The 12,557-nt window shown below is 45.7% G+C and overlaps 1 protein-coding gene across 3 annotated transcripts in view; it reads left to right on the forward strand.

The window, feature by feature from the left end:
• The window catches only part of OTOA (otoancorin), a 68,636-nt gene extending 57,249 nt beyond the window's left edge, over nt 1-11,387 (forward strand). For all 3 annotated transcript variants that reach the window (XM_072836160.1, XM_072836161.1, XM_072836162.1), the window contains 5 exons: nt 3,691-3,833; nt 4,056-4,192; nt 4,725-4,822; nt 7,881-8,076; nt 11,132-11,387. In XM_072836160.1, the coding sequence (XP_072692261.1) occupies nt 3,691-3,833; nt 4,056-4,192; nt 4,725-4,822; nt 7,881-8,076; nt 11,132-11,202 (645 nt within the window). In that variant the 3' untranslated portion in view covers nt 11,203-11,387. The remainder of the gene's footprint in view (nt 1-3,690; nt 3,834-4,055; nt 4,193-4,724; nt 4,823-7,880; nt 8,077-11,131) is intronic.
• The last annotated feature ends 1,170 nt before the right edge of the window (nt 11,388-12,557 follow it).

Below are 12,557 nucleotides of genomic sequence, written 5' to 3' on the forward strand. Positions count from 1 at the left end.
GTTCTTTCTATCCTGACATTCTATAATAACTGATTTTGACTGTTTGAGAAGTGCCACATCACCCTTTGGATATTAAAATCCTTCTATTTGCAGTCTGGGAGAAAACAGAAAAATATATCCAACTTAGAAACTAGAGTATCTCTTTCCCTTTGGACCAATTTTAATTCCCATGGATGCCAGTGAGATTTATCAATATGTTTGAAGAGCTTATGAAAACCTAACATTTGCATATATCATTTGCAGTCAGTTCCTCAACTTTCACTCCCAATCAAACCCTTAAATGCATGTTTCTAGATTAATAGTCAGACCTGGTGGAACTACATTAACAGAGTTCAGTTTAAAAACCAATATAAGGGGAGAAAAAACTATTAGAGAAGCCAGAGGGATGAACAGAGAGATTGAAATCTTCCAGCTATTCATTTTTCAGAGGGTTAATATTGCCTAAAAGTGTTAGTATTAATTGTCTTGGAATCATTACGGATACACTGGTCCAGTCATTCAAGCAAATATATTTTGGCTTATCACCTTGCAGGCTGAGCTTGCATTTTCCAGGTTCCAGTGGCAAGACAATTTAATACTGCATCTTCAAAGTAATTTTATTTGAATTGTATTTTCGCACTTTCATTTTAAAATGGGCACGCCTGATAGTTGGGGAGCACAAATTGTTATGAGTCAACTAGTGAAACCTGATTGTGAAACCTTAATAGGAAAAGTTCAAAAACGACCCCAAATCTCTTCTCTTCATACCCAAATATCTTCACTGGCTAAGAGTACAGGCTCTGGAACCAGACCACCTGGGTTTTAATCCTAGCACCATTATTTACCAGCTATGTAGCCGTGGCTTAGTTACTTTCCCTCTCTGTGCTTCTGTTCCTCATCCATGAGAATAAGAACAATATTAATATTTCACAGGGTGGGATCCCTGGGTGGCGCAGCGGTTTGGCGCCTGCCTTTGGCCCACGGCGCGATCCTGGAGACCCGGGATCGAATCCCACGTCGGGCTCCCGGTGCATGGAGCCTGCTTCTCCCTCTGCCTTTGTCTCTGCCTCTCTCTCTCTCTCTCTTTGTGACTATCATAAATTAAAAAAAAAAAAAACATTTAATATTTCACAGGGTATGGGCACCTGGGTGTCTCAGTAGTTGAGTGTCTGCCTTTGGCTCAGGTCGTGATCCCGGGGTCCTGGGATCAAGTCCCATGTCGGGCTCCCCACACGGAGTCTGCTTCTCCCTCTGCCTGTGTTTCTGCCTCTCTGTGTCTCTCATTAATAAATAAATAAAACCTTAAAAAATTTCACAGGTTAGTTGAGGGCTATATGTATATGTAAATGTAAAGTGCTGGTACATGCAAACATTCAGTAAATATTAGCTATTATTATTTTGGACAAACATTCCCAGTCAGACATTTAAGTCTGAGTGTGATATTACTGAAACTCCCCTATGGAACCTGTAGGCTTTGTAATCCCTGAGGGCAATTTCATGAAGACACTGGTCAGTCTGATTTGCAGAAACAGGAAATGTCCCCAAAGTCAATCCATCATGTGGAAGCAGCAATCCGATGCCATTTCAAAGGAGTACATATTGCCTACAACTTCTGTAGATCACTCACTCAGATATTCATTCATTCATTTAAAAGTCCTTGTGCCAAGTGGTAGGGTTACGATGGGGAATGAGCTGGGTATGTTGTGTGTCTTTGGGGAATTCTACTTGGTGATACAAGACAAAAAAGTGAACACAGTGAAAAATGTTTTTAAATTGTTATAATTGATAACAGAAAGTGGGCAAGGTGTTCATGGAAATAGGAAGGGAGGCTATTTGAGATAGGGGAATCAGGCAGTCTTCCCTGGAGAGGTAGAATTTAAACAGACCTGGGGATGGGAAGGCAACAGACATGAAAAGTGGAAACCCAATGCAACATTTCACAATCTTTGCCAACACTTTCTCTCCATACTGTGATGATTCTCACTGTGTGATGGGATGAACTGTTGATAAAAGGAGATGGGAAGACTCATACTATCCCTGTGACCCTCACTCCCATTCAGATGTTTGTCTTTGGATGTCTTCTCCCCAACTTTGTCTTGTGAGCTCTTGTCCTCTTGTAATCTTATGCACCTGCCCCTATGAGCACAGAGGGATCCAGACTTTATTATACAGTTCATCTCCAAAGGATTGACTTGAATCCTTCCTCAGGTGCAACATAGGTAGAGCAAGTGATTCAGGGTTCATTTAATTACAAGTGGCAGAAAAACCAACTTAAAGTGGCTTGACCAGGCAAAAAAATGTATTGGCTCCCATAATTGGAAAGTTCAAGGGTAGAGTTTAGATATGGCTGGATCCTGAGTCTTCAATATTATGATCAAGAATCTGTCTCTCACCATTTTTTGACTCTGCTTTCCTTTGTGTTGGCTTCAGTCAGAGGCAGGCTCATGCCATGTGTTGAAGTCTAGCAGATTCAGGTTTATCCTTCCAAGTTCCAATCCAGAGTAAAGAATGTTCTTCCAGAGAAAAAAGACTGTTTTATTCTCCTCTTTCAATTAGGACACCCCTAATTATTCCAGTCAAAATCCTGGTTGGTTTTGATTGGATCACATGCCCAATCTAGAACAAATCATGGGAGCCAGGTTAAGGGATGACAAGTCAGGACTCAGCCGTAGCATCACCCCTGGAACTCAGAAGGCAGTTAGCTCCAACTGAACCCCATGAAGTAAGAGTGTGGGAGGGGTGGCTCTCCAGAGAAAGCCACAGATAGCGAACGGCCTCTGTGCAAGAATTTCAGGGATTCTACACAGCAGCCTTCTTAAAGCTCATTAAAGAGATCTCCCTGTGGTTTCCAGTACCAAAGCATTTGATATACTATCTAGAATTGAAGAGAGAGTGACAAACCTATTAATGTAGGACTTTAAAAAAAGAAAAATTCACTGTGGCTGAGATAGAGAAGACTTCATGAAGAAGGTGACATTTGACTTGAACCCCCCTAAATAAAAAGATGGTTGAGTTTTAACAGTCGGAAAGGCAGGAAGCACATTTCAGATGTGAGGGATGATTTGAGCAAAGGCAGAAAAGCAGACTATTAAAAGGTTTTGTCAGAAAGTTCTGGAAACAGATGCTGGGAAAGTTTGGATCCTGATGCAGGAGAACTTAAATGAGCAAACTATCTGAAGGCCATGAATGACTGGAGAAAATAAGCTAGCAGACACAGACATGGGATACAGTTTCTATAATGCTGGTAAAGGATACAAGAGTTTCACTGCCAAAACACACTTTCTTGGATGAGGGGACACACTCACACACTCACTCGAAGCAGCACTTGAGGAACATGAGCCTGGATGCAGTGGCTAGGATGGTTTGGAACAAGGAGTGTGTCCAGAGGAGGACAGTGGGGATTGGTCAGGAGGCTACTGCTGTAGCTCAGTTATCCTCTCAGGCCTTGGATTTTCATCATCCCTGGATCATTCATCTTTTTTTAAAAAAATATTTTATTCATTTATTTATTCATGAGAGAGAGAGAGAGAGAGAGAGAGAGAGAGGCAGAGACATAGGCAGAGGGAGAAACAGGCTCCCTGTGGGGAGCCTGATGTGGGACTCGATCCCAGGACCCTGGTATCACATCCTGAGCCAAAGGCAGATGCTCAACCACTGAGCTACTCAGGTGTCCCTGGGTCATTCATCTTTTATTCTTCCTTATTTTTCTAGGCTAAATCCATTCTCCAAGGGTTCCTGGAGGATTCGGGCTATAGTGTCCAGGATCTGAAGAGCTTCCACTTAGTAGGACTTGGTACAACCCTGTGTGCTATGAACATCACCGAAATCTCACTTATAAAAATCTCAGAATTCAGGTAAGTAAACCAGTAGTGTTCAAAATGACAAATGATTGATTGACCAGCTCATTCATTCTGCAAGATGTTCTGTACTTCCTGATGCTTTGTCACCTTCCGGGGCTAAAATAAGGAGTGGAATCAGCTGGATCCTTTCTGGATGCTGAGCCTACCTACCTTCTGCGCACCCATTGTGTCTGGAGAGTCCCCCAGGCTCACACTGTATCCTTCCCTCTTAACTAGGGTGGTGATGGCCAGAATTGGGACCCTGCTCTGCAGCATCCACATCTTGGCTGAGTTTAAGAGGAAGGCAGAAGCTGTATTTGGGCATCCCACCAAGTGGTCCAGCTCTGTCCTGCAGGAGCTTGGGACTATTGCAGGTAAGAGGCACCTTGAGCATGCCTTCTCTCCCTTTCCAACCTTAAATCTCGGGACAAAAACAAAATAATAATAATAACAACAACAACAAAAGAATCCTTGGCTGTATGTAGTGAACATCTCTAAAGTTACAGTAGATCTTAGCTTCATGACTTGAGGTTGCAGAGGGTAGGGTCTACAAATCTGCTCTTTAAACAGGCTCTTTTGGTGCTTCTTGTGACACTAAAATAGTTTAGGATGTGATTTAATTGGCTTCTAAATAGTTTTATACACAATCTGAATTGCATAAAGTGAAGCTCCTTTTGGGCATACTTTTCGTTGTAGGAGACCAATCAGGGCTAATGTGACCCACTTTCTTTTTTTTAATTGGAGTTGATTAAGGAACTTGATTTTCCAGTGTGATTTTCAGGGCTTTTTGTAAGGAATGACGCTTGCCTAGAACACACAGATCTGTACATTATGCAGCACCATTAATAAAACAAGTAGAGTTCCGATGGCTTGAACTAAACCCTCATGATTCCTTTTTCTCCCCAGCTGGATTAACTAAGGAAGAGCTCCAAATGCTGGACAAGGATCTGATGCCATATTTCCAGCCATCAGCAATCAAATGCCTTCCTGATGAGATATTCAAAGTAGGTACTCAGTTCCTCAAGGAAAATAGGAGCTTGACCCCATTTCAAATCACATAAGGGAACAGATGGCAGGCCTTGGATTCTGGGGGCTTGCAACCAGATTTCTGCTGATAGGGCCAGAGGAGAACTGTATGCCAACAATGAATGGGTCACGAGATAATTTTAGGTTTAAACACATTTTTTCCTTAAAATTTTATGCTTTAATTGTATTTCCTCTCTTCATAGCAAGCTGTATTGATTTTCTATTTATGGTGGTATGAGAGGTTCATATTTCTTTATCCAAAACCCTTGGGGACAGATAGATACATTTCCAAATTCAGTATTTTTCAGATTTTAGAAAGATCACTCTGAATCTGCAGTATGTAACTTAACACTCCCAGCAGTGTCTGGGAAAGCACCTTATACATTAATATTTCTGTGAAGAAGTCAGTGATGCCACACTAATTGGAATAAATAGAGACTATTAAAGGGCCTTACATCAGTTCAGGTTTTGCAGGCAAATAAGTGTGTCTTAAACTTTGGAAAAAACCTTCAGTTTTGAGATTTTTTTTTGGACTTCAGAATTGCTGATGAGGGATTATGGACCTGTATAACATTTCCTTTTTAAATAAATCAAAGTAAAAATATTTTTGTTGATTTAAAGAGATTTAAAGAGAAGTATTGAGTATTGAAGTATTGAGAAAACCTCGACAGGACAGGTGATAAACTGCTATAGAAAAAAATTGAGGAGGTAGCATTGGATCAACTAAGATAGGGAAGCAGGGTAGTCGGTAAGGGGTCCTTGCTCTGTGTCCCCATACAAGCTTAGGGGAGTGTTTGGTGGGGACAGTCTGCTCCGATGAGTAGTGGCCCTGGTGTTCTCGCTTGCTGAGTAACTTGGAAATAAGTTCTATCCACCACAACTGTGCAAGACGCACAAATGAGGTCAAACTCCCATGATGTCTCATCACCAGTTCGTTTCATGATGGTTAGCCGACCTGGAGTGGCTTTAGAACACAGGACAGTTTCTAGCACAAAGTAGGTGAAATAGATGTTTGAGGGGCTCTACATGGCATAGGTGGCTTGGTTCTGGATGCTGGCATGTTGCTGAGCACTTTCCACTGGTCTTGTTCAGAGTGCTCTTTGTGGTTCTTTCCTTGTTCAGCTATTTGTCTTTTTTAGAAATTTCGAGGTACACCAGTGATGGCCTGGTGAAGGGATATAACCCAGTGCCTTCGGGGCTTTAGGAGTAACATGACGGTGCAGTGGCCTGGGTAGAGTCTGAGCTGAACTGTGTAAACTTAGCTCTATCCAAGGGGAAGCTGCTTCTCATCTTTGGCACATCACATCAGTGCAGTATGACAATATGGGCCCAGTATTACCGGATCTTCCTTTTCTTTTTTAAGATTTCAGAGGTCTCCATTTTTGTGTGAAACCTGCTAATAATTAAATGTTGGCAACCACTTTGAATTTATTTTTTTAAAACACAATCCAGTAGGCCTAGAGATTCACTCTGGCCTCTGGCTTGCCAGTCAGCCATACTGGAAAAATAGGCAATTTTTATAATGCAGACTCTGTGTTAATAGTAGATGTAAGGTGTAAGCCAGAGGAGTACCTGTATTGTGTGTGTGTGTGTATGTGTGAGGAGGTGGGGGTAGGGGAAGGAGGTGATGCTGGCCTTGCATGACAGGTTAACTAGGTCGAGGGAGGAATATTGTTCTAGGCAGAAGGAAGCACACACAGAGGTACTTCCTCCTGAGGGCTACAAATATGGGTGTTCATTCTCCTGCAAGTGAAGAGTGCTGGTGGGAAGGCAGCTGGACAGGTGGGCTTGGCCCAAAGCATGGAGGCCCCATTGCCACATTCAGGAGCTGGAATTGTGTCCTGGAAGGGGAAGAACAGGGAAAGGTTCTAAGGGGGATGACACAATTTGAGGGAAACATCTCCCTAGACAGGGAATAAGAAGAAGGTGAAGGAAGAGAGAGAGGAGTGGATGAGGCATAACCCCTTTCCCAGAATCTTTGGGACCCTTAGAAAATAAGCAGCATGACTTTAGAAGCCTCTCTACAAATTCAGAATCCTGCCATCCCATCTTATTCCACACCCACTGAAACTAGCCACCAAGTCCTCTGAGCTAGAAGCACCTTGAGTAACCACCAAGTCCTCTGAGCTAGAAGCACCTTGAGTTCAGTGTCCTCAAAGGCAATGTGCTTGGCAGGAGTTCCCACTTCCGGTGTCCATGGCGGCCGTCACTAATAGATTACCAGGCCTTTCCTCCGCTGAGACCCTCACAGGATTCAACCCTGTGGAGTGCAGGCAGGCATGCCAGAGGGTCAGGATACACATGGGCGATGAGTTTTCGTGCCATCCCACATCTAGTCCAAAGGCCCAGAGAGGCTGTGAAATTTGCTCAAGATCACATAGCCAGCCTATGGCAGAGCTGGGACACATCAGATCTTTGGCTGGTAGGCCTGTGTTTTCTCCTCCATCAGTGTTTCTCTGGTCCTGGACGTGAAGCCTGAGGTGAGGGGGAGGTACCACACCCCACTTCATGTTAATTCGGTCTTGCCCCGAATTAACACTAAGTCACACAGTGAGAAAATCATGACTTTCTTTTCAACTCTCCTTTAATGCTGATTACTTCAAGGAGGGAGCCTCAGTTTGGAGCTAAAACGTCTTAAACACCTCCATAACATTTCAAGGCTCCTTCTCTTTATCATTTTTGAAGAGGCCTCGGGTTCAGACATTGCTGGCCAGCAAAGCCAGCTAGAATTCAGTAACGTTCATGCCTTTTGGCTTATTGTTAATGATTGCTGATGGCAAAGTCACTCTGGTCTTCCATTTTTGGGGAGATTTCCACCTAACGTTTTACATCTACATTTTTTTTTTTTAAAGTACATTTATTCTAGTAGCGAAAAGAGCTAAGTGATTTTTAAGGAAAATTCCCAAGAGGAGCACAAATGGTACACGGGTGTGGCAAAATTGTGCGGGCCCTCGGCGGTGACTGCGGTTTGGGAAGGCCGAGGAGGGCCCCCCTCCACCCACCCCCTGAGGGTGCTGGCCCCTTTCTCCGCTGCAGGAGCTGTCCGCGGAGCAGATCGCGTGGCTGGGCCCCGAGAACGCGGCGGCGGTGACCCCGGGTCAGCGGCGGCAGCTCAGCCTGGTGCAGCTGCAGAGCCTCCGGCGGGCGCTAGATGGCGCCAACACTCGCTCCTGGCCGGACACGCCCGCGAGCGCCCGGCCCACCTGGGCCCCTTCCTCGGGTTCTCCTCCTGGTGAGCGCGACCCTCTGCCCCGGCCCCCACCCCTAGCCCCCTTCTCCCTGCCCCTCAGTACCCCCTCTGCCCGGCCTGGGGCGGGGAGGTTCCTAAGATTCAGAGTGGGGCCTCTCACTGTCTTTGGAGACTCTGCCTTCGGAGGGAAATCCGAAGTCCCTACCAAGCTCTGTACATGACCCCCCTCCGGCTGCGCAGTCAGGTCACCTGGGGGAACTTCTAAAACAGCCGGGTTCACGGTCCCCACCCAGAGCTCATGGAATCAGACTCTCTCGGGACTCAATGCATTTCAGCGGTTCCTTTGCATCCTACCTCCTTCTCACTGACCAGTTTTTTTTTTTTTAATTTTTATTATTTACTTATTAAGGAGAGAAAGAGAGCCCGAGAGCACAAGCAGGGAGGGGGAGGGGCAGATGGAGAGGGAGAAGCAGGCTACCCGCTTTGCAGGGAGCCCGATGCAGGACTCAACCCTAAGACCCTAAGATCATGACCTGAGTTAAAGCCAGATGCTCAACCGAAGGAGCCACCCAGGCCCCCCCACCCCCCGCCCTGACCAGAATTAATTAATACATCCAACCAGCATATATTGGGCACCTACTAGGTGTCAGGCCTGCAGCAGGGGCTGGGAATACAGATGTGAGCAAGACAGGTAAGGCTGTCTTGTGAATGAACAAGATGATTTCACACCTGAGAAGACCAGGAAGGAAGGAGGCAGAGGGAGGTGGTGGTGGCTAGGGCTGAGCTAGGATATGGGGGTCGGGAGCCTGTGGCTTTCCTTGCCTTTCTTATTCCTCTCTTCCCTCCTCCTGTGTCACTTCTCTGTGACCCCTTCTATCTTTAGGAGCACCATCTTTGGACTAAGTGTGATGTTGGGCTCCGGGGAGATAGCAGTGACCAAACTAGATGTGCCCTCACTGAGCTCTCAGGAGAGCATGAGGGCGAGGGAAGACATACGAAGCCAGGCGACCATGAAGCAGTATGACAGAGAACACAGGCACTAAGGGAACACGGGGGCGAGGCGCTGAGCGAGGCTTGGGGGATCAGGGAATGGCCCCATAATTCCCCAAAGACAGTAATAGCTAAATTGCAGCCCAAGCTGGGGAGAATATGGACTCTGCCCCATAGGGCCAGTGTCCCAGGTAGAGAGAGCAGCAGGAGCGAATACCCAGCGAGCATCCAGAACTTGATGCTCAAAACCTCCACTCTACCTTTTCCTGACCTGAATATCTCCCTCCATCTGCCCCCAGCCTTTCCCTGGGTTTGAAGAACTGGGAGATTCCCAATTTCTACAGCTACAAGTGGCCAGAGGTGGCACTTACAAACTGGAGCCATGACCTTTGATTTGCTATTATTATTATTATTTTAAAGATTTATTTATTTATTTGGGGTGGGGGGGCGGAGAGAGGCAGAGGGAGAGGGAGAGAATCCCAACCAGACTCTCTACTGAGCATGGAGCCCAACTCGGGGCTCTATCCCACAACCCTGAGATCACAACCTGAGCTGAAATCAAGAGTTTGATGCTTAACCAACTGAGCCACCCAGGTGCCCCTGATTTAATATTATTATTTTAAAAACTTTTTACTGAAGTATAATATGCATTTATTTATTTATATTAGAGAGATTGAGAGAGAGAGAGAGAGAAAGGGGTGGGAGTGGGGCAAGGGGCTGAACGAGAGACTTAAGCAGGCTCCATGCCCAGTGCAGAGCCTGATGTGGGGCTTGATCTCATGACCCTGAGATCATGACCTGAGCTGAAATTGAGTTGGACACCTAACAACTGAGCCACCCAGGAGCCCCTAAAAATTATTTTTAAATATGTTTTGTGTGTAATACGTAACACACATGAGGTAATGCACAGGATTCAAAAGTGTTAGGTCAGAAAAAGAAAGTCTCTCTGTCCCCTCGTCACCTAGTTCCTTCTCCAAAGGCCAATAATGTTACCAGCTTCTTGTGTATTTGTCCAGAGATAGTCTAGACTTATCCATAGATTATCTCTGCATTTTCTTTTCTTTTTTGTTATCTCTGCATTTTCATAAAAGGTTGTTATACCCTTTGTTCTGTACCTTGCATAGCTCACCTAACAGTTTATCTTGGAGACAGTTCTGTATTTGTTCCTAGGAGCCATGCAATTGTTGGTTTTCTGGCTACACCATAATTGTATTTAACCAGATGTGTACAGATGGATATTTCCATTTTTTTCTATTTTTTTTAAAACTATTACAAACAAAGCTTCAGGGAATAGCCTTTTATCATTTGCATCTGTTTGAGTAGATCTGTGGGATAAAATCTTCAAAGTGAGATTGCTGGGTCAGAGGGTGTATGCATTTTTTATTTTGATGGATATTGCCACATCCCCTGTAGAGAGACAGGATCAGTTTTTCCTTGAACCAGCAGTGTCAGAGAGTAGTGTCCCCACTGGACCCTGGATACCTTCCCTTCACCCCACAGGCCCTTCCTGTGGTCGAGGCATTTCTTAATCTCTTGTATCCTAAACTTGCTGCATTATCAGGATCACTTGGGAGAAATCCTTAACATACAGATTCCAGGGCCTCATCCCAGGCTTGCTCAATCACAATCTCCAGGGGATGATTCTGGAATTTGCATTTTTTCTCTAAGATTTTGTATTTATCTGAGAGAGAGTGTGTGAGCAAGCATGTGCATGAGCAGAAGGGGGAGGGGCAGAGAGCAAGGTTGCTGAGCAGGGAGCCCAACATGGGCTTGATCCCAGGACCCTGAGATCATGACCTGAGCCATCCAGGTGCCCCCTGAAATTGGTATTTTTAACAGTCTCCTCAGGTGACTCGACTAAGGCAGCTCAGCTACAAGCTTATTCACACAATATCATTTAATTTTTACTCCCTTGCCACTCTCTTCGCCCCCAACCCCCGGACCCCCTGCTTTGGGGCCACTATTCCTTTTTCAGAGAAGAGCAAATAGCATTCCAGGAGATGAAATGAGTGGTCCAGAGGGAGACCCAGGGAGCTGCCCTGCCCTGCTGTGTCTGCCCTTCGTTGCCAGCTGTTGAGACCTCCTGTGCTCTCCTGTTTCCTTCTAGGAGCCCCTGGCACCTGGGGTCTTTGGCTTGGCTGTCCTCTGCTGGTTATCGTGCCTGAGACCATGTGGTGAGTGCATGTGCACACCGCCCTTTGGTGCCCAAGCAGCTGGCCCCACTGTGTGGAAACAGAGCACTTCAGACTGTGAGACCCCTACCCCACCCCACAGCCTCCATTGGGGGCAGGGAGACCCCAGGGCCTTGAAATTTAAAAGGCACCAAAAGGAAGAATAATTATTAAAAATGATTTTTAAAAGGTCTCAAGCTGGCTTGTGTCCTCAGCAGGGAGCCATTCTCTGCCCCATTTCAGCCTCTCTTGCTTTCTGGCTCAGAGACAGAGAGAAACTGTGGGGGTGGGGAGGGGAAGGGTGTTTTCTCTCAACAGCATGAGGACTTTTTTTTTTTTTTTTTTAAGATTTTATTTATTTATTCATGAGAGACCCAGAGAGAGAGGCAGAGACACAAGGCAGAGGGAGAAGCAGGCTCCATTCAGGGAGCCCGACGTGGGACTCGATCCCGGGTCTCCAGGATCACGCCCTGGGCTGAAGCCAGGGCTAAACCGCTGAGCCACCCGGGCTGCCCCAGCATGAGGACTTTATGTAGAATTTCCTGCCCTCCTTCCAGAGAGAGAGATACTGGGGAGTGGCAGCTGCTGGCAAAGGCACCATTTTAGCCAGGGCCTGATCTGGCTTCTAATCTGGCTTAATGTCCCTTCCTCAGAGCTACAGGCAGTATTGGATTTCTCCTTAGATATTTAGCAGAGCTGAAATAAATGAATCCCTCCACAGAAGCCAATATTCCTGCCCGATTGCTGGGACTAATTGATGTTTGGTGGGCATGGCATTGCTTGGAAATTAAAACATTTAACATGGCTCAACATTAAATCAATTTTTAAATACATTTTCCAGATGCCTCCCATTTCCTTGGGAGTCAGCTGAATGAATGACTGTGGAGTTATCAGTTAAGCTTTCAAAAAATTCTTTTTTTGATGAAGGTGGTGGCTCTTCAGGTTTTAAGTTGCTCTGGGCTTTGGGGATGGGTTGAAATAAAAGAAAATAGTGTAAGTCAGTCACCCATGTGATTATAGCCCAGCAAAGCAAGCCCACCGGCCCAATCCTTTGGAGGCTGAGAGGGATGGAGTTACTTCTGGAAATTTGCAAGATGCTCTCGGCCTCCGGCTCAGGAGAGGGGGACGGCAGTGTGCTTTGCCACCTCCCAGGCGTTACACCGTCTCAAAAATAGCAATCAGAGTTGTTTCTCATGACTTCCCTCAGGTAGCAAGTTAGGCATCTAGAGCACTTGTGTTCTGCTATCAGCACGCCCTGGATCCTTTTCCTGGTCACGCATCCGCAATAGATGTCTCATCTAGATAAGAAGAAAAGCTTGCCTGAGTTCCCCCAAATCTCTGGTGTTCATAAGAGGTGGGTGG

Source organism: Canis lupus, chromosome 8 (assembly GCF_048164855.1).
Source record: "Canis lupus baileyi chromosome 8, mCanLup2.hap1, whole genome shotgun sequence".
NCBI lineage: Eukaryota > Metazoa > Chordata > Mammalia > Carnivora > Canidae > Canis > Canis lupus.